The sequence below is a fragment of the Carassius gibelio genome, chromosome A8, assembly GCF_023724105.1.
Source record: "Carassius gibelio isolate Cgi1373 ecotype wild population from Czech Republic chromosome A8, carGib1.2-hapl.c, whole genome shotgun sequence".
Classification (NCBI taxonomy): Eukaryota; Metazoa; Chordata; class Actinopteri; order Cypriniformes; family Cyprinidae; genus Carassius; species Carassius gibelio.
Window position 1 is genome coordinate 6937543 of NC_068378.1, and position 22279 is coordinate 6959821.

Consider the following 22279-nt stretch of genomic DNA (forward strand, 5'->3'; position numbering starts at 1 on the left):
TTGCACACAACATCCAATAGAGTATACTTTAAGGCTACGCATTCGACTGTACGCATAGGCTAGGGTACTCTTACAAAAATTAAGTATACTTGGGGCTTTGGTTGGATATAATGGAAACGTAATCTCAGTGTTTTTATATTGGCTGGTTGAGTGCTGTATATGCAGGTCCACAGTGTTTTGGTGGGTGTGTGAATGGATGAGTCATAGTTATATTGCTGCCAGTTCTGCCTGCTTCAGCCTCCTGTGGGGATATTTATAACACACCAGAAAGACGACAGGAAATGAGAGATGGAGGGTGAAAGGAAACGATACCTCCTCCCCAGAAAAGCTGTTCAAATTTAGCACTGTCCTGAGTCACTGTCTGTGTGTGTTTTTATATTTGTGCACGTTTGTTTGTATTGTTGCTGTTGTGAGGCAGTTTGATTTACTTCCATTCATTTAAAGTTGGGGTGTTTTCTCTTTGAAGAGACAAAGAAGAAAAAGAAGATGGCTGCATTATTATTTAATATTAGCAACTTCAGCAGTTAGTGACAGTTAAAAAATCAGACATCGTGTTGTTTTCATATGGATTACTTATATTATTTTCGGCAGCACTTGTTTAGTTTTAAAGTAGACATGTCAAGCTTTCTATAGATAGCTCTCTTATGTATCTTCGATGAGTATTCACGGAGTTACACTTCATTTTAATGACGTTTTTGTAAACGAAGATCAGCTCAGAGAAAGGCTGCAGACAGCACACATACGACGCTCGGGAGAAAACAAACACATAACTTCATAATCATACTTAGCGTTGTGATTCGGAGATGCTCGTTGTTCTAAATAAAGTTGGTAATGAACCCTCTTTTATGGCCAAACGCTTTGAAAATCCTGCCTTGTACTCACCGAGATTAGAAAAGCAGTCATCAGTGAAATGTTGTGAACACAACAAAAGGGATTTGTTGTACTGCTCTGGTATTGTGGTGAAAATGAATTTTAGCCATTGGTTCTTCTGATCTTCATTCTTTGGCAGTGAAAATAAAACAGTGAAAATAAATCTCCTCGACATGATGCTCTCACACCAAACTGTGTGTGTGGGGGGGGGGGGGGGGGGGCAGGTCAGAGTTCTGTTTCTCTCAAGACGGTAGGCGGAGATTATTATGCAAAGTGCTCCTAGTGACGTACATAGAGATGGGCAAAAGATTTGAAATCTATAACGACTCGTTTCAGCGATTCAGAGTCGACTCCTTACTTTAGAAGCCAATAACTTTATAAATCGTGTACTTTTTGGTTTAATTACTTTGCACATTGTTTACACTGATGGACAGCTACATCATACACTGTAATACAGGTAATTTTTGATTTCCCATCTGTGTGGCTCTTTAAAATATTATTTTTCCGAAGTTTGTATCCAGAATTACTAAAGACATCTCAATAGTATACATTCTGTATTTAAAAAAAAAACTTTTGATATCTTCGTTTTTGAGGTCCTGTACTGTCCTTTTTCAAAAAATATGGGGATTTCACTGCATCTCTCTGCAAATGTTTGAATTTGACCTATTTTAGCTCATTGTGTTTTCATTGAGCTCTTTCATTATGTCAAGTGAGACGAGGTGTCTTCATCATGTTATAATGGGCTGATCACCATTTCATTGTGAGAATGGCCATTTGTCATGTTCACAACTAGTTTGCAAAATGGACAGAATGGGTCAGACTAATGGCGCTTTTCCACTGCGTGGTACGACTCTGCTCAGCACAGCTCAGTTTGTGTTTCCACTGCAGTTTAGTATCGTTATAGAGTGGACGGGATTATTCACATGTCGTTATAGTTGCGCCGCCTCTACTGTCGCGACGCCTGAAAAACTTTTTCATTCCGCGTCACCCCATCAGTCTCTCGCTCTCCGATCCACTTCAATCAACGAGAGGAACGTCTGTACTTCCTCATCAGAGAATGAAACAGACACTTTTTGGTTGTTAAAGGGGGCATACACAGTTTCACCCAATATCATGTTAATCTTGAGTACCTATAGAGTAGTACAGTATCCTTCATATCTCCAAAAAGTCTTTAGTTCTTTTAGGAAGCTGAGCAGAGTTATCTTTGCCTTAAACCAAAAAAAAAAAAATATTTGGAGACATACTTCCCAAGCAAGTCCCATGCAGCGCTGTCACCAGATGAAGCTTGTTGATAGTCGCGCTCTCGTTCCGGACGATGCATGCACAGGCATGTTTTTCCAGGAGAAATACCCATGTAAGGAGTTCCACTCTCGTCTACTTCATGAAGAGCCACGATTAAAAAAAAAAAAAAAAAAACTGTCTGAAACTTGTACGAACCCGGAAGTAAAATATTTGTGAAAAAATGCTCCATCATATGTCAAAATAGTTTTTTTTTTACTTTGTCCATGCTTAGCATGAGAATGCAACTCTTTAACAGTGTAAACAACTCTGAATGCATGAAACAGCATTGTACCCCCCACCTTAAATAAAGGTGTGCTTGTTCAAAACAGTTGCGTTCAATCCTTCACTGCGGCTGTGCAGATTTAATCTGTCATCAGCAGAGCTTACACATTATGTTTTTCTAACTGAACGGTTCACTTGGAACCTAACTGAAGTGGTACTAAAAAAAGTACCATGTACTGTACCCAGTGGAAAACCCCCCAAAAATGAACCGGACCGTGCCGTACCATGCCATAATAGAAATGGATTGACTTACTACAAAGTCCACAACTCAGCACTTCAGAAATGAAATGAACTAAAAATCTGTGAGGACATAGAAATGTCTCTTAGCGTTGTTCAACAATTTCATCATTTGCCCTTGAGTATTGGAAACATGTAATTTTATCTTTCTATCTCTGTAAAACTGTACAATAGAGAAATGACACGTGAGACACAGTCAAGAAACCGGAGTAGTGCATGCTGGGACACAGGGATCAGATCACAATGGAGGTGGCACAGAAACATCAAAGTACAGCCAGAGAAGTGTTATTTAGATTGAGGACAACATTGCTTGATTTCAGAGGAGCTTGTTGAGGTTCAGCCAAGAGTAAAGCTGTTTCAGAGGTGGCACAAAAAATAAAAAAACAATGTTTACAAAAAATCTGAATAAAAGTTTGGTTTAACTTGAAGACATTGTGTTAGAAATATTGTTCTGTATGTAATACTACTACTACTACCTAAACTTTATTTTTTAAGGATTAATCACACAATACTTCTTCCATGTTTTTATTTGAAGGTAACACACGTTTCCATTGGTTAATTTTAGTTATTGTATTGACTAACATGAACAAACAATGAACAATACATTTATTACATTTATTAATTTTTGTTAATGTTAGTTAATGAAAACACACTTGTTCGTTGTTAGTCAATGTTAATTCACAGCGCATTAACTAATGTTAACAAGGACAACTTTTGATTTTAATAATGTGTAGTTAATAATCTTAAATTAATGTTAATTTAATAAATAAATCCCCTTTGTTTGCAAATTATAAAATTAGTTTATTTAGTTTCATTAATTAAAAGATACATTAAATCAATGTTTTATGCCTTCATTTGATAACCTGAAAAATTAAAATGACAACACAGAACAAAAAACGTAGTTTTTGTTAAACTTAACTTAAAGTTGTTAAATTGTATAAGTTTCATGATTTTAATTAAATCAACATAAAACCATTAAAAAGGAGTCCAGAAAAAAAAAATGCTATTAATAAAATAAAACAGAATTTTGGCGCTCTGTATTTATAAAAAAATATATAGTTTTTTTTTTTTTTTCTTTTTTTTTTTTTGTATTTGATTCTTCTAGACCATTTTCATGACATTTATGAATTGCATATAGCACAATGCATAATACAATTGTTGACAAAAACATGAATATGAACAGACTCCACTCTTTATTTAAATTTATTTAACTTTATTTAAATGTTAACAGTTGAAACAGAATATTGCATTTTGTGTCTCAATTAAGTAAATATTACTTCATGCTTTTCCAAGTAGTTTTCCAAAAAAAAAAAAAAAACTGTAACAAAGAAATAAATGATGGCATGTGAGTAGTTTTCTTTTTTTGGTCATTATTGTTTATTACTGTCCTGAATTTATAAAAATGACCCGACTGCAGGTCTGTTAGGCTGCATTTAAAGAGTTACTCCCATTCCATGTCCCTTTCTTCTGTGGAAGTCACCGAATTTACTTTAGTAGCTCGACATGGTGGAAGTTGAAAGATTGGATGTACATTTGTCATCTCATGCCAACCCGAGTTAATGTTAACGAGCGTCTAATGTTAAGTATTCCTGTAAGATGCTTCAGTTCTGAGTACAGTAAGCTTCTCAGTCCTCCCTCTAACAGATTCTTCATTGTAAACAAGATAGTGGGGTGCTATTTATAGATCCTTACATAATCAGCTTCTCCATTTACTTACTGCTACACCACAGTAAGTGTGTGTGTGTGTGTGTGTGTGTGTGTGTGTGTGTCGCTGCAAGGGCACAGGCGTGGTTTGTTGTTTTTGAAGTAATTGCTATTTTCCGTGTGTTTATCTGAGCAGGGATCTGTGTACTGTATGTGTGCTTATACTGTTTCATGGAGCATTTGATTTAATCAGCTTTTCTTTTTAAATCAACATTTGTAGTGTGCTTAACACAAAAGTTTTTTTTTAAATATTATTAAAAAAAATAATTATAAACTAATTATATTAAAAATAAAGACTTAACCATAAAAATATTTTGTAATCATTGCACAACGTTAATTAAAATAAATAAAAGATAGCTATGCTTTATCACTAATAATATTGTTTTATAATTAATATTAATATTAGTATGTTTCTAATTCTTTAGTTTTATGTATGTATTTATTTATTTATTTATTTTTCTGGGGTTATTTAGGTGGTTGCTAGTCGGGCTGTTCTGTTTTTCTATAAAAGATTTTCCCTCATGATATTTACTTAGATCTTGGTATCAGTATTTTCTTTTCTTTTTGTTTGCATTGCATTAATATAATGTCTTATTGTTCAACTACTACTGAATAAAGACGTCAAAACTGGCAGACAACAGTGAAGTGTGCAAGAGAAACCGAATCAAACTAATATGAGCCACACGATTTGAGGTAACATTCCTAGCACAGATGGTCTGAGATGACTTATTTGTTGGACTTTAACTCTGGGAGTTAGATTTTTGGTTTAAATGGCTAACACAGAGTGTGAGCATTAGTTATTGTAACAACTCCTCTGTCAGGCCTAACATTATTAAAATGAGTTTAACCTATTAATTACATGATTATGTACTGTGTGCCACTGACGGTTGGTCTGAAAGCACAAGGGAACCAGTGTCCAATGCCTCCTTATTTCCCTGCACAAAGGTTGTCTGTGTTCCTTGTGTTACATTAGCTGAATCACAAATGAGATCGATTTGCCTTTCTCTGCATGTGAGCTCTCAGTAGCTCGACTGTTCTGTGTTTAAAGAGTTTCAGGCTGTTGGTTTTCTCTCCACAGGTGGTTTTGCTATCGTTTTTCTGGTGAGGACTCATCAGGGCGTCCGTTGTGCACTGAAGAGAATGTATGTCAACAATGAACACGACCTTCAAGTATGCAAGAGGGAAATTCAGATTATGGTGAGACGTTCCCTAATGCACGGTTCTTCACCTGCCGTTTGTAAAATTGGCATGTCCTCAAATTCAAAATGATGCCTAGCAAATTTCATGAAGACACGACTTTGTGTTCAAGAGGAGGAATATGGACAAAGCCATTGTGGGCTTGTTCATGCTTGTTTTGGCTGGTCCTCCATACGTTTTTCCAATGCTCTCGTTAAAAGACCTATTTATTAACAGTTAATCTTGCAGTTAATCAAAGGCATTGACATTCGGTCACAAAATGCACAAGAACTATAGAAGTGTGTTGTCATTGCTGACCAAGATGTTTTGAGTGACAACATAGAGGATTGATTATAACCTTTTTTTGGTTTCGAACCAAATGACCTGGTGCCACCTTGCATCTCTGTTGTCGATTTTATTAAAAATGAAACCGGAGGATTTCCATAAAACTCTTCAGAGTTAATTTTTGGATTAAAAATCAACTGGCTGTACATTGTTAAATTATATATATATATAATGGTTGTTGCTGACACAAAGATATTGCATGGCTTCAGCGGTCACTACAGTGCATCCAAATGGACGAGTTTAAGCTCCTTTTAATACCACTGTGATTAGACCTTCAAAACGGACCCATGCATTTGAGCTCTCCTGTTCCTCTGTTCGCATGTGGTGCTGTAAATACAGTGCTGAGAACAGTACAGTGCTGGTAAAGGTCACTCGTGTCCTCCGAGACTGACTTCAGAATGGAAACCCGCCGTACTTCACTGTGAGCCCTACTAAATGGACAAGAGGAAAATGTCAGCACTGTTTCAGCATCACAGAGTGTCTTTCTGTTTCCAAATGAGCAGCTGCTCACAGTGCGCTCCTAAATAGACCGCTAACAGGGGCATTTCAAATTTGTGAATGAATGAGTCGATCTGAAAGGACGTTGAACAGCTAAGCTATTTCATTTAAAAACTAGCATTGACTTAGTCGACTCAAAGACCCATTGTCTGAGCTTTTAGCAAATGGTCAGAAAACTAAGTGAGCTTTCACATTCCAGGCATTTAAAATCATTACAAAGTACTTGTCTGTACACTAAATCACGGGTATACACAAAGAGTGAGTCGGGAGTCTTTATACCGAATCTTTAAGTTATTAAATAAGAATGCAATAGTTGCTTCGTATTAAAGGTACAGGTTGTAGGACCTGCCACTAGAGGGTGCACTACCAAAACAATAACAATCGCGTGGTTTGATGACGCTAAGAAAGAGCGTGGAATGATGGGATTTGTTGTCTTCTACCCAACCGCTGACGGCCATTAATCAGATGGAAAGATAAATCATGGATTTAACGCGAGTTCAGTGATTTCCACGAGTAGATTAAATACAAAGTCAATGCAAAGACGCGATCAGACTATGGATCAGACACGTCCTCGCGCGGGTCTAGAGACGTGATGCCCCGCGTTAGCGTGTATGCCCCATAATACTAATCTTGTTGATCGTTATAATAGCATACGTTTCCTGTAAAGATACGAATCAAAGCAACTCACCTGTCGAGTAAAACACAAGCGAGATCGGCATCTCTTTCTAGTTGAAGTTTGACGCGAAGCTACTTCCGCACATGAAACCTTTGTCATGTGATTTCTACGTCAGTAAAGACGGTAACAAAGGGGAACTAACGTCATTGACAGGCGACTGCACTGCCCCGTGTCACTATTTAGATGGGAATTTTCTGATGATTTACAAGTAGTTGAAAACAATATAGATATTGTTAGTAATCAGCTGGACAAAATATATAACACTAGCCTAGCGGTTTTTCGATATTTTACTGCAAATATCTTACAAATTGTACCTTTATCAACTACAGACAGCCATTTTTAATGTTAAACAACTGATTATACACTTGAATATATTATTTATTCCTGTGATGCAAAGCTGTATTTTCAGCATCATTACTCCAGTCTTCAGTGTCATATGATCCTTCAGAAATCAGTCTAAAATGAAGATTTTGTGCATTGAAAACAGTGCTGCACAATATTTTTGTGGAAACAAGGATAGAAGTTCAAAAGAAGAGCAGCATTTATTTGAAATGGGACTTTCTCGTAACATTACAGATATTTTTACTGTCACTTTTCATCATATAATAATAGTCATATAGTTGTTTATAATAGTTTTTTCCTTGCCGTTCGTAGAGAGAGTTTTTTCTTGTCTAAATGTGTTGGTTTTCTTGAACAGAGGGATCTTGTGGGTAACAAAAACATCGTTGGTTTCCTGGACTCCAGCATCACAGCTGTAGGATCAGGAGATGTTTGGGAAGTTCTCATATTGATGGACTTCTGTCGAGGTCAGTATGTGATTTGAGATTCAGAGGTTTTGGTGGTCTGGACGTACTGTGCATTGTTTGTGTGTGATAATCCAGGTGGCCAGGTCGTGAACCTGATGAACCAGCGCTTACAGACAGGATTCAGTGAGACGGAGGTGCTGCAGATCTTCTGTGACACATGTGAAGCTGTCGCTCGACTACATCAGTGCAAAACTCCCATCATCCACCGGGACCTCAAGGTATGAACTCTACACCTTTAATATTCATTTAGTCACCTCCATGTTGTTCCAAACCCGTATGAATTGGTGCAGGGTTCGTACGGTCATGAAACACCTGAAAAAGTCATGAAATTTCAAAACGACAATTTCCAGGCATGGAAAAGTCACTAAACATGAATTTTGGTAAAGTCTATTTCTGTCCATAGAAGACATTTTTAAATCGGGTCGGTGCAGAATCAGGCATATACACATCGTCTTCTCTCTTTAATCACTATTGCATCATCACAAACCAAGTTCTTTTTAAGTACTTTTACATAATTCGGTTGTAGCGACTCCACACTGGTTTTCTGAGTGTCTTGCAAACACCTCAATGATACCAAATTGAGTTATTTTTGCAGCTTTTTAAGCTTTAGCGGCTAAATACACTCAAAATGATGTCAAAGTGCCCATCCCGGCAGGTACCCTCATGAAACATTTGGGTTTTGTCTTAAATGAATGTAAGATTGAAAAAAGAAAACTTGTGTGTATCAGAATATTGATCGATGCATTCAGTCTTAAAGGGACAGCAGCCTAATAAATCTGTGCCATCTGTCATTAATGTTAATCAAAACAAACAATCAAAAAAAATCAATTACTGTTTTGACCAAATAATTTTTGTAACTTTAATTTTAAGGATTCATCTCTTTTTAATTTACAGTTTATTTAATTTCTGTTTATTTCTGTACCTAAACGGTTCCCAAAATGAAATTCGGGTCCTGAGTTTACTTGATTAATATTGGTTAAATAAACTATAATATTCAGTATATGTTCTCTGAGTGGAGTAATGTCCGGCACAGTCACAGATTGTACTTATTATTAAAACATATAGATAGCAAAGTATTGAATATTGAATATTGAATTTGAATACATTTTTATTCTTATTTTATTTAAAAAAAAAATAATAATAATATTGGAACATAAGGTCATTGAAGTCAAATTTTGAATATTTTTTAACAAGATTTTGCCAGGAAATGTTTTAGAATTTTCATCACGTTAATGTAATCAATCTTGTGTGATATAACTTGCGTTTGTTTGTTTGCTGGTTTGTATTGTATTTGTTATATTTGTATTTTATATTATTTTTTGGCCATCAAAATAGCCATTGATCCTGACATGGCATTAAATACATATATATACTGTTACTGTGCTACTTTTCCATTCAACTAAAGCATAAAGAAACCTGTGGAGGACAATTTCTGCCACTGAATAGAAAATAAAAATTGAAATAGGTAATGGCGACTTTTTATCTTGCAATTCTGACTTTTCTTCCCCTCAGAATTACGTGATATAAACCCACAGTTACAAGTTAATATGTCAGAAGTGCACGATAGAAATCACAATTTTGAGAATAAAACTTTAAAGTTACGATTACAAGATTAAAAATAATCATATCTCAGGATTCTGATTTTATAACTTGAAATTGCACATTTATATCAAGCAATTCTTAGAAAAAAACTCAGAATTGTGAGATAAAAAAGTTGCAATTACATATTTTTTTTATTTTACTTGTTTTATTCACTGATGGAAATGGGTCTCCTTTGAAACCAGTCAAAGCTTAAAAAAAAAAGCTTTGTTGCTTGAACTATTCCTTTAATATCTGATTTTTTCGCTTATTATGTTTGAACCCTTTTACAATGAACCCTTTTACAAAGCCATCTTAGAGCTCATTTGTGATGTTTAGAAAACTCTAGGGCATATCTGACTGTAACACAAGTGTGTGTCCTCTCTTTGTGTCTCTTTAGGTGGAGAACATCTTGCTGCATGACAGAGGACACTATGTGTTGTGTGATTTTGGCAGTGCCATTAACCGCTCCCAGAATCCACAAACAGAAGGTGTGGCGGCCGTAGAAGAAGAAATCAAGAAGTGAGCTTCGGTTTGTTGCTTTACACCAGTTTTAGGTGTTCATATCAGTTGAATCTTACACTCTGTTTGTGTGTGTGTGTGTGTGTGTTAAGGTACACTACGCTTTCATACCGGGCCCCAGAAATGGTGAATCTATATGGGGGCAAAGTTATCACTACTAAAGCAGATATATGGGTGAGTCAAAAAGGTGAAGAGTACTAGAGAAAAATTCAGCAGCAGCCAAAGCTTTTGTCTCTGTAAGTGATTATTATATGTATATAGGATGTTTAATGACTCCTGCTCATTTGTGTTGTCAGGCTTTGGGCTGCTTGTTGTACAAGTTGTGTTATTTCACATTGCCGTTTGGAGAGAGTCAGGTGGCCATCTGTGACGGCAGCTTCACCATCCCAGACAACTCTCGCTACTCACACGACATGCACTGTCTCATCCGTAAGTCCAGCTGAGGATTGCTTGTCTGTCACACAGAATAAGGCATTAATATCTGCTTTAGAAATACTAAAAATTTGCCAAGTATGCTAGCAATATGCATGCTAATAAGCGACTAGTTAATAGTGATCCATATCCTAAAGTATTACTGTATTTTCACTTATGTAATTTGGTAAAAATTACAGCTTGATTGGGAATTATGTCAAGAAATATTCTGTTCACGTGTGTAAATCTATGCATTAATTAAAATAAAAGTATTATTAGGGACAAAACTGGTGGTGGATCAACTAAGGACAGTCATAACTTTTAGAAAAATGCAATTTTTCACACATTAAATATTAAAGTAGTTTGTTTTCCGTCTTGTTTATATTATTGTGAATTTAAATGTTTTGTATGAAAAAAATATTATGCACTCTACGGTTCAAAGTTTTGGGATCAGTAAAATATTTTTTTTTATATTTTTTTTTATTAAAGATAAAGCATTAAATAAATCAAAGTATTACAGTAAAGACATTTATAATGTTAGAAAAAGATTTATATTTTCTTATTTCTGTTTGGTTTGAGCATTATTTATCTTAAAGAATAAAAAATATAAAAAATGCAGCAGTTTCCACAAAAATATCATGCAACTTAACTGTTCTCAGCATGGATAATAATAAAAAATTAATACTGACCACCAAATAATCATATTAAAATGATTTGTGAAGGATCGTGTGACTCGATTAAAGGCTGCTTAAAAGTTGCAGTTAATTATTTAAAATATATTAAAAAAGGAATTTTAAATTGTAATAATATTTCACAACATTCCTGTCTATACTGTATTTATTGTACTGTTTATATCAAGTAAATGCAGCCTTGGCGACCATAAGAGACTTCGGTAGCACTTTATTTTACAGTCCTGTTCCTCATGTACATACTATGTACTTATTATAGTAATTACAATAACTATGTAATAACTAGGTACTAACCCTGAACCTACCCCTAAACCTACTGTACCCCTACCTAGTGCACATACTGTAACCGAGACTTCTGTCAAGACTATTGAACCCAAATATTAAACCTATTGAATAGTAGTTTATTACATGTATAGTGTATTATGAGTAAGGAATAACTGACAATGGGCCGATGAATTATTAGAACATACTGTGTGTGTGTGTGTGTGTGTGTGTGTGTGTGTGTGTGTGTGTGTGTGTGTGTGTGTATATATATATATATATATATATATATATATATATATATATATATATATAATACCTGGTAACACTTTAGAATGGTTAACTATTAACTATGACATTTCTCTCAATAAATTCTTAATTTGCTGCTTATTAATAGTTCATAAGGTAGTTGTTCGGTTTAGGTATTGGGTAAGATTAGGGATGTAGAATAAGGCATTAATATGCTCTTAATTAGCACTAATACATGGCTAATAATCTAGTAATATACATGCTAATAAGCAACTAATAGGTGTTACCTATTCTAAAGTGTTACCTAAAACCTTTATATAACTAAAAGAAAAAAAGAATTATATTAACAAAATTCATGTTCATTTTCTCTAGGACAAGAAAAACCTATTTTTCAAGATTTAGATCATTTGTACACTTTCATGTTTTGATGTAATTCCTCCCGTCTCAGGTTACATGCTGGAGCCAGACCCTGACATAAGGCCAGATATCTACCAGGTGTCATATTTCGCCTTTAAACTGGCTCGGAAAGAATGCCCAGTACAGAATATCCACGTAAGACCTGCTCATTCACACTGGGAAGATCTCTCGCCCTGTTTCCTACCATGTGCACCTGCCCTGATCTTCTCACCCGTTCTTCACACTCCACAGAGCTTTTGTTCTTTATTTCCGGCACATACTTCTTAATCTTTGTTTAATTCATGCGATCCCTTGCAGTAGCACAGGAAGGGGAATATCGCTGGTGGCAGCCAGCTGGCACACATCCACAGGCCCCTCCCTCTCGGAGCAGTATTGATAACATAATGGAAGCATTGAGCCGTAATCAAAGACATATTAACACTGACACCCACAAATGCTGTTTAGAGTTCAATACAGGAACTAATCATGCTAATCGTGTTACACATTTGTGTTTGTGCCAAAGACATGCACATCTTTTGTTGTTGAGGATGTCGTCTTCACTTTTTTTTTTACACAATCATGAAAATTAATGTATGTAAGAAGGATGATTTCACAGTGGTAAAAATTGAATAACTTAACTTAAAACGTATACGTCAATCTGAAATAAATAAAAAAATGACACTGAAATACTTTTAATGTTTCTGGTCTTAATGCACAATTAACTGGAGTGTTTTAATAGTTTGAATTCACTTTTATTTTTATATTTCCATTTATTTTAGTTATGCGCTTTTGTCATTATTAATAGTTTCTTTGGTAACACTTTACGATAAGGTTCCATTAGTTAATGTTGGTTAACATGAGCAGCACATTTATTACAGTATATTTATTAATCTTTGTCAATGTTAGTTAATGAAAACACACTTGTTCACTGTCAGTTCATGTTAATTCACAGCACATTAAATGATGTTAACAAGCATAACTTTTGATTTTAATAATGCATTAATAAATGTTTAAATGAATATAAGCTAAGATTAATAAATGCTGTAGAAGTATTGCTCATGCTTAGTTTGTTAACTAAAGTAGTTAACTAATGTTTACTAATTAACCTTGTTGTAAAGTATTAGAATTTCTTTATATTTTTCTTTAACTTTATTTTTAATTTTAGTAATGTTATGCATTTTTCTGTTGCCAAGGCAACATTTCTAATGTTTCCGTAAGTGTTTTTTTTTTTTAATTATTATTATTATTATTTTTTTATCAGTAATGTTTAGATTTTATTTCATTTCAGCTTTATTTACATTAGCTATAATGAGGGTGTGTTTCCTGTATCACTGGAATGAGTTGATACTGTTTTTAATGTTGACTAAATACAACCAACTACTAAATATTAAACAATATTTCCCTCATTCCACTAGAATGCACCTCTTCCAGCTAAACTCCCAGAGCCGGTCAGAGCCAGTGAAGCCGTGGCCAAGAAGAGTCAAAACAAAGCCAGGTGAGACTGACATTCATCTGTGTGTTGTCAGAGGTTTGAAGTGACTTTGCATTTTATCACATACTTTTTTCATTAGTTCATTGTTTTATAGATTGGTAGTTCTTATTCTGCTCATTCAGGCTCACTGATCCAATCCCTGCGACTGAGACATCCATAGCGCCACGCCAACGTCCCAAGGCTGGCCAAGCTCAACCAATCGCAGGCATCCTGCCCATCCAACCAGCCCTCACCCCACGCAAGAGAGCCAATGCACCTGCAGCCAGCCAGCCAATCAGTGAGTGTTCATTTATCCACCTTCAACCAAAATCAAACACTATATAGGCGTCCACATTCTAACAAACTCGTGCATGTGGCTTCATTCATTTATGCACGTTCTTTTTTCCACTTTTATTTATTTTCTCCTCGTGATGACTCTTCACTCGTTGCATTGATTGGCATTTATATATATATATATATATATATATATATATATATATATATATATATATATATATATATATATATATATATATATATATATATATATTGTGTTATTCTATTGGTTCACAGGTATTAACATAGCTTCCCAGCCTGTTGCCCAATCGCAGGTTCCTGTCAGTCAGCAACAAGCCACGCCCACTCCTCTGCAGGCCACTCCCTCTCCACCCCAGACCACACCCCAGCACGCACAGCTTTTTCTGCAGCAGCAAAATACAGCCTTTACTGCTCAACAACAGGTAACTGCTACATGAACAGTTCTGGAAATAAAATTAACATTTTAAGTCAACATGAAATAAGATTTGAACCCATTTATGTCGTACTGTGACCTCCTTAAACCACTGTAAACTCAGATTCAGGTCTGACTCTGATCCAATCGAACCGAAATAGATCTTTTTTTCTTCTCATCGAATGCGCGATTTGCTCAAAAATGTCACATTATGAAAGTAAATGGGTTGTAATTGCTGTTTCATGTGGGTTTAAAATAAATAATCTGGGAAAATGCTGGTAATTTTCATGATGGGTTTTTGCATTTTTGTCCAACGTGATGCCAGTTGTTGCACTTACATCCTATTTTAGCAGCATCACTCAGCGCAGCCCTCCGTCTTACCTGCACAAACGGTTGCATCATCCTCCACCCCTGTTTCTACACAGTCTAAACCTAAGAACAGGGCTCCCCCTCCACCCATGCTCCACCCTCAAACCAAAGGCCTGACAACATTATCAGCGACCACACAGACAAAAACCAAAGCGACTGCCCCAGCTCCGCCCCCAGTGTGTTCACAAAGTAATAATGTAGAAGGTGAAATCACTGCGACCGTGTCTGCCCAGCCTAAAACCAAAGCTATGGCACCTCCGCCCCCTGCATCACATGCCTCCACCCTTCCTCTGCCTAAAACCACCTCAGCACCATCCGCTGGCTCTGAAGTGGACCCAGAGCAGAGGGTAACCCTCCGAACATCTGTCCCTGCTCTGTTAGAGTGATTTTTTTTCTTGCTTTCTAAAGTCTTTACACTCCCCTTGTTGGTTTGCCTTGCGTCTTAAAGGTATAGTTCACCCAAAAGTATTATTTCGTCATCATTTACTCACCCTCTATACATTTCTTATGCTGAACATAGACCACAGCAGTTTCTGGTCCCCATTGACTACCATACTATTTATTTTTCCATACTATGAAAGTCAATGGCTGCCAGCAACTTGGTTAGCAGCACTCTTCAGGATATCTTCTTTTATGTTTAACAGACAAAATAAAATCATGCAGGTTTGAAACAACATAAGAGTGAGTAAATGATGACAGGCTTTTTGTGAAGTATCCCCACTTCGTTGTGATGATTTTCGGGTGCTATTTAATAAAAAAAAATTAGAATTAGCATTGTAATGAAATTGAGTTTTACACTGATGGAATTGAGGGATATATATATATAAGGATTAGTAATTTTCCAAAATTGTCAAAAATCCTTGTTTTCGTTCTTATCAAAAATTAAATATGGTGCCGCATATCTTTCAACAACCTCATGTCATACAAGTCATATAGTTTTTGTTGTTCTTCCATAACATACAAAAGGATAAGTTGAGTTGAATGTTCACACTGCCTCTTTCCCCCCATAAAGTAAAAGAATATTTCAGATTCAGAAGTCATTAGATGGCTTTGTGTGATAAACATGCAAAATGTCATTCTCTGTCCAAGTTTAATTTTCATTCATATATTCTTATAATTGACTTATATATATTGTGTGCCGGACTTAACATCCTTTAAACACAATGCTGTTGGTCAGAACATGGCAATGAGTGTGCACAAGCCCAAAAGAGATTTGAGGGGAACGGCAGAGGACAAGATTTTCATTGTATAATGACCTACATTTGAGTCTGATCTTCACACAAATCCTCTGGCTTCTTCCATAGTGCTTTATGGTATTTTTGTAATTTTTGTAGCTCAGCAGCTATAATCACTTCCATTGTATGGAAAAAATGAACCCAGGATAATGATGTAAAAAATTAGTTTTGGTGGATTTGGAATGACATGAGGGCGAATGAATTTCTATAAAAGTGAAAAGAAATGACCGATCCATCTGATAACAGACTTTCCACCTTTCAATCTTTTTAGATGTTTTCTCATTTCACAGATTACCTTTTTTCAAAAAGTCACTGAGATATTAGATTTGTCTTTTTTTGTATATCTTAAGCTCTCTATCATTACCTTTCAAAGACCACCATCTTCGTCTGTTTTGATATATAAAAAATGTAATTCTCTAATAAATATCCTTCAGCTTTCACTTCGTTTAATGTTGCTCTGTCTCTATACCTTTCTTTCTGTAAAAGTCTGTCGGCGGAAGTTGTGGGGTGCATAAAGTCGGCTCCTTGACTCCACCCTCTTCTCCAAAGACCGCCCCAAAAGGAGGCCACAGACGAATCCTGAGTGATGTCACACACAGCACCATATTTGGAGTTCCTGTGAGCAAGTCCACTCAACTGCTTCAAGCTGCTGCTGCAGAGGCCAGCGTTAACAAGTCTAAGTAAATCAAGGAATTACCTAATCAATCATGTTATTGTTTAGTTTCAGCCATTACATTGTCCAGCTTTGAGCAAAATCAAAATAAAGACGATATTGAAGTAAGAGTGGCTCTACATTTTAAAAGTGATAACTAAGTAGCAAAATGGCAACATTAGGGGTCCATTTAAAGGGTCATATCATGCAAAACTGGATTTTTCTGGCTCTTGGAAGTATTTAGACATTAGGTTTGTTCAGAATTATATTCTGCTATATGCAGTGTGCTCGATAGGAACCTTTCAGTTCCAGCATGACGAATCAACTGGAAGTTATTCATGCCACGGTTTTTTAACATCTTGATCCTTCCTGCTGAAAAGGTTTTAGGTGGTCTAGCTGGCATCCCAGCTTTAACTGAAAAGTGCCCAAAACCTCTATAAGCCAACATCCCAGACAAACCAAGCTGGGATTATAAAAACATATATTTGAATGCTGTTTTAAGCTGTTTGTTTATTTCTTTAGCAGGGTTTATTCATCATTTTTGGATTGCTAAAGTTTTAAGGCCTTGCCACACCAAGCTGACATCAGAGAACTTGCCCCAGCCTGAGAGAAAATAACTCTCCAGACCAGCAGGTGGCAGTAGTTTATATTCTCCATTCAAAATGGGAAGCCAAAACTAAGACTGATTTATGAACCATAAAACAAAGGGGTGCCTGCTTACCATTTTGAAAATAAAGTTTGAATATCAGTTGGTCTTCACTTTCAACAATCAACACAGCCATGTCTTTATGAAAATATTCACACATTGGAATGGTGAGATAAATTGAAATGAGAAGAACCTATGTTTGCACGCTTAACTTATCGTTTGCTAGCTTTCATCACTTTCATTTTTTTTTTCTCGTTCACTAAGCTGAACAGCCAATCAGAGCGCTCCCTCTTACTTGCAGCCCATTCAGCAAGCTCATTATGCCAAAAAACTTCAGATGGTGGTCCAACTAGTGTCAATGTTTGCAACACTCTGCAAAAACTGGCCTGAAAGACACTCAGCGATCACCTGACTTTGGCATGCAGCCGACTGTTGGCTTGGTGTGTCATGGCCTTGGAGTTTTATGCAAAGATCTAATTGAAAATGCAAATAGTTTAGCAACATTTAGTAACATGCTGAGGTCACGAGAGAACACTGAATGTTTGATTGTTATTTCCCCTCTCCGCTGTAGGTCAGCTAGCACCACTCCCTCTGGTTCTCCGTGTTCATCACAGCAGAGTGTTTATCAGTCAGGGGAGGCTTCGAGACCCTCGGCTGGAGCCACAGCATCCTGGAACCCTTTTGGCGATGACAATTTCGCTAAACTCACAGCAGAAGAGCTGCTTAACAAGGATTTTGCCAAGCTGGACGGTAAAACCAGTGTTTGTATATGAAATCAAGTTTTCCAAGTTCTTTTTACACACAGTATTTATTTCTGTTACCCAAACAGCCCTCTACAGAGAGACTACAGTAATGCTGTGTATGTATTTCCAGTTCAGACCGATGAGAGACCCTGTCCTGAAAATCTGATTTCTGGGTTGCAGTCTGTGTCTTCCAGTAAAGGCTTTCTCCAAGGAGGAGGTACAGTCTATTTATCCTTCTATGTGTTCGATTATGTATTTATTTTTTACTTTGAAAGCAGGAATAGTTTCAACCAGTGGGTGCTTGTGGATTTTCAGGAAGGGGGACAGTCCTTCATAATTTCTGCAAACTCTGGAATGGAATGCCAGTTTTTCACAGTCCATATAATTCCCAGTTTCACCCAGAAACATGCCACGTTGCAGAAGTAAATTGGGGTGTGAATGTTGATTCGTGACTTTGAAACAGTCTGGCTTTTTCAGTGACTTTACAAAGCAGTTAATGTACTTGACCTCCTCGAGCCTTCCAGAAATAAAGTAACTTGTGCATCTCACCTGCTGGCAGCCTTGCGATAAGCCTTTCCTCTTCCTATTTATAGAGATAAAAGACAGATAGCGCACTCCACTTCCACCTGCTTTCTTGTAAACTTTGTAGATAGAAACAATAAGTCAGTAATCAGATGCAAACTTTGATCAAAACTGTTATTGAGACCTTTTAAGTACAGTTTCTCTTCACAGAGATTCGCTAATTCTGTACATCAAAAGGAGAATGAATCTTTAGATGAGGCTTTTTCAGTATTGCTCAAAACTAAGGTTAGGCATTTAGACAGACTTAGGTGAGTAACTCATCCTTTAACACCATTTATGACACTGACATGTAATGATGCATGAAAGGGATTGTTGAGGAGAGCTGTGTGTGACCAACACACTTTAGGTGATCTTTGAAAATCAAATGGAGATATCTTCAATGAATCCTGATTGATTTCTATCCCTATACTTAAACTTAATTTCACCTAAACGTTCACAATTAAAAAACCTTTGTAAAAACACATTATTTATGAATTTCAGGTCCTCTTTTGCATGTGCCACATGATAAAAGCAGTTATATAAACAGCATATTCTACTACACTGTATAAAATGGCACATTATGGTAGCGATCTATCCCTTTAAATGTTATCTCTTTTAAATTTTGAGTGTTAGAATTTGTGTGTAATAGAGATGCATGATGATTCTCAGCAGAAAGCAGAGAGAATGGATTAACGCTTGGAGGTCTTACATAAGCACAGTCTGCTTATCCTCTCTGATGACACACCAGATTGCTGGGTACATTAAAAGCACAGGTAAAGCTTTCGAGAGCCATGGGATGCAAGGTCATGAAATTGGCAGTCGTGTGTACTCTAGCTCCTTGGTGATCTATGACATGCACACTTTTCCTGACATAATTAGGAGCCATATCTAGGGACCAATTGAGAGACCAGTTAGCAATCATCTTTTAACGCTATAGAAACTGCATAACAATATGATCAAAACTACTCTGAATACTTGAGAAACAGCGTATGCCCTGGCAACCTTTCGCAACACTCTAGCTGCATCCGATTATTCAAAGCAGTTGAAGAACTTTGACTTAATTCATGTTTAAAGGTTGATGGTTCGTTCTCTGCCCTAGTGAAAGGGGGAAAGCGGGCGTTCTGCTGCTCTGTGACCTGAGTACCCCCTCCTTCCCCCATACCCTCATCCCAAAGTCCTTTCCTTTCTGTGAGTAAACTGTAGCACTGTAACGAAGAACTCTCAGCTGATCCGCATGCATCGTGACCGTGTGCCAGTTTAACTAATAGAGTACCTTCTCCTCCTCCAGCTCAAGTTATAACCCTAGGCCTGTGAAATAAAGATCGTCTGTCTAACAGTTAATAGAAAATAGACCATAGTATGCTGTAAAGTCATTTGGTTATTCCAAGCATTTTAACTATGCTATGCCATACTGTGCACTGTATACATGCAGCATACTGAAGAGTGCAAGAGGTTTGCCGTTCTGAACTCTCTCTCTTGCCGTTTATCCTTCTGTTGTGCTTGTTTTAAAGGATTTTGCTGGGTTGCTCAGTTAAAGTGGTTTGTGCTCTTGCATTCCTCTTTTACCAGCAGGATTCAGCATGATAAATGCTTATACTAACTCTCTTAATAAATGTTGTGTTTTTCTCATGAGCAACACCTTTCGCTTAACTCCTCTGCACTCCTCACTGACTCTCCTGTCCTCACGGTTTCCTTTCCTCCTCACTGTCTTCTCCTCTATCACTTGCTGACGCTCCTCTCCTTACGGTGGTGTCCTTGCTTCTTCTCTTCCTTCTCTCCTCCTCACTCTCTCTTCTCCTCCATCACTTGCTGATGCTCCTCTCCTTACGGTGGTGTCCTTGCTTCTTCTCTTCCTTCTCTCCTCCTCACTCTCTCTTCTCCACCATCACTTGCTGACGCTCCTCTCCTTACGGTGGTGTCTTTGCTTCTTCTCTTCCTTCTCTCCTCCTCACTCTCTCTTCTCCACCATCACTTGCTGACGCTCCTCTCCTTACGGTGGTGTCTTTGCTTCTTCTCTTCCTTCTCTCCTCCTCACTCTCTCTTCTCCTCCATCACTTGCTGATGCTCCTCTCCTTACGGTTGTGTCTTTGCATCTTCTCTTCCTTCTCTCCTCCTCACTCTCTCTTCTCCTCTATCACTTGCTGACGCTCCTCTCCTTACGGTTGTGTCTTTGCTTCTTCTCTTCCTTCTCTCCTCCTCACTCTCTCTTCTCCTCCATCACTTGCTGATGCTCCTCTCCTTACGGTTGTGTCTTTGCATCTTCTCTTCCTTCTCTCCTCCTCACTCTCTCTTCTCCTCTATCACTTGCTGACGCTCCTCTCCTTACGGTTGTGTCTTTGCATCTTCTCTTCCTTCTCTCCTCCTCACTCTCTCTTCTCCTCTATCACTTGCTGACGCTCCTCTCCTTATGGTTGTGTCCTTGCTTCTTCTCTTCCTTCTCTCCTCCTCACTCTCTCCTGATTCTGCTTTCTTTCCCCTTCTCCTCTTCTCACTGTCTCCTCTCTCATCACCTCTTTACTGACTCCTCTTCTTTTCTCCTCACTCCTTTCATCTCTTTCCATCTTCTCTTCATTGTTTCCTCTTCTCTCATGGAGCAGAGAAGTTGATCGAGGGTTTGAAGTCTCCAGAGCCCTCTTCCTCCCTGATCCTCCCTGACCTTCCCTTGAATGACCCCTTCAGCCCTGAAGACTGTAATCATGGTAATCAGACAACTATCTGTTTGTTCTTGTTGTTGTTTTTGGCTGTAACCCCACAGCCGACACACAGCGCGGTCTTCAGGGGACTCCGTTGGTCTTTTAATGCCGATTGTTTTCTCGGTTCAGCTCAGAGCAATACCTGGAACTCCTGGACGTCCCGAATAGTCCCTTTTTATGACTACTTCCTGTCTGTCTGTCCTGTACTTAAATCTCCACTGTGGTCTCATCGCTCCGCTTGGATAGTTGTTGTAAACTTTCTTCCTCAAACATCAGTATATCTTTGAAAGAGAGAGCTGCTTGATGCATGGAGTGAATTGATGTCACAATGGTCATCTATCTCTCCTTTACCTTTGTTACACCAAGCATCATATTTGTCTGATTTCTTTTCTTTATTTTTTCATTTCTGCAGTTGTGATGGATTCTCTGATCCCTGGTCTGGATCCTCTCCAGACTGATCCTGGGTCAGCTGCACTTCCAGGTCAGCAGTTCTCTAAATATGCTCCTATTCTTTATCACTCAGCTGACGTTAGGTTGGGAAAATCTGCGAGGTGTTCTGGATAACATAACTACCCTAGCAGCTCAATAAGTAGGTAGCATGGATGTCACTACCTATAAGTTCCCTGTAAAAGGTTATGGTTTTAAACAAACCCTTTACTGTAAATATAACACTTCAGTGCAGACCACTGCTGAAGCAGCACATGGAGAATGTGGTCGTGTGGTACTTGATAGATCACAGGTTACTGGTCTGCTGGATAAGGCCTAGTGTTATTGTTTTATTGAGATTGCTTTGGCACATTTCCTGCTCTTCTTCAGCTAGCAGTTATTAGATTAACTACTTTTTCTATGTAGCAGGAAATAATGCAGGCTCTTTGGTGCATTACAGTCATTTGTTCACTGTGGCGTTCTTAAAAAAGAGAAATCAATAACAGCAGTAAGTCTATCCACTGATGAAATCAAGCTGATACGTTCTGTTCTGCACAGAAACCACATGAGCTCACATAGCAGGGATATAACTTGTCATCACTTGTTGATGAGAACATGTGGATGGCTTTGGTTGAATGATAAGTTCTTGATGATGTTGGCAGCAAAAAGTCTGAACAAATGGCACATTGTTGGTCATACTAGGGTGATGACCTACAGAACATTTCTTTAAAAGCCTCAAAGTGCTGTGTCACCTTTCTTGAAATCAATGCAT

General features: G+C 37.4%; 1 protein-coding gene across 10 annotated transcripts in view; it reads left to right on the forward strand.

Moving 5' to 3' along the window:
- LOC128018253 (AP2-associated protein kinase 1) overlaps positions 1–22279 on the forward strand; it is a 45471-nt gene that overhangs the window by 11085 nt on the left and 12107 nt on the right. For 4 of the 10 annotated variants that reach the window (XM_052603646.1, XM_052603649.1, XM_052603652.1 and 1 more), the window contains exons 2-17: positions 5453–5571; positions 7767–7875; positions 7951–8093; positions 9854–9975; positions 10068–10149; positions 10272–10404; positions 12034–12137; positions 13397–13476; positions 13596–13750; positions 14026–14192; positions 14533–14898; positions 16273–16466; positions 17656–17834; positions 17958–18044; positions 20986–21087; positions 21494–21562. In XM_052603646.1, coding sequence (XP_052459606.1) covers positions 5453–5571; positions 7767–7875; positions 7951–8093; positions 9854–9975; positions 10068–10149; positions 10272–10404; positions 12034–12137; positions 13397–13476; positions 13596–13750; positions 14026–14192; positions 14533–14898; positions 16273–16466; positions 17656–17834; positions 17958–18044; positions 20986–21087; positions 21494–21562 — 2211 coding nt within the window. The remainder of the gene's footprint in view (positions 1–5452; positions 5572–7766; positions 7876–7950; positions 8094–9853; positions 9976–10067; positions 10150–10271; positions 10405–12033; positions 12138–13396; positions 13477–13595; positions 13751–14025; positions 14193–14532; positions 14899–16272; positions 16467–17655; positions 17835–17957; positions 18045–20985; positions 21088–21493; positions 21563–22279) is intronic. The other 6 variants (XM_052603647.1, XM_052603651.1, XM_052603654.1 and 3 more) reach the window with 3 other exon arrangements.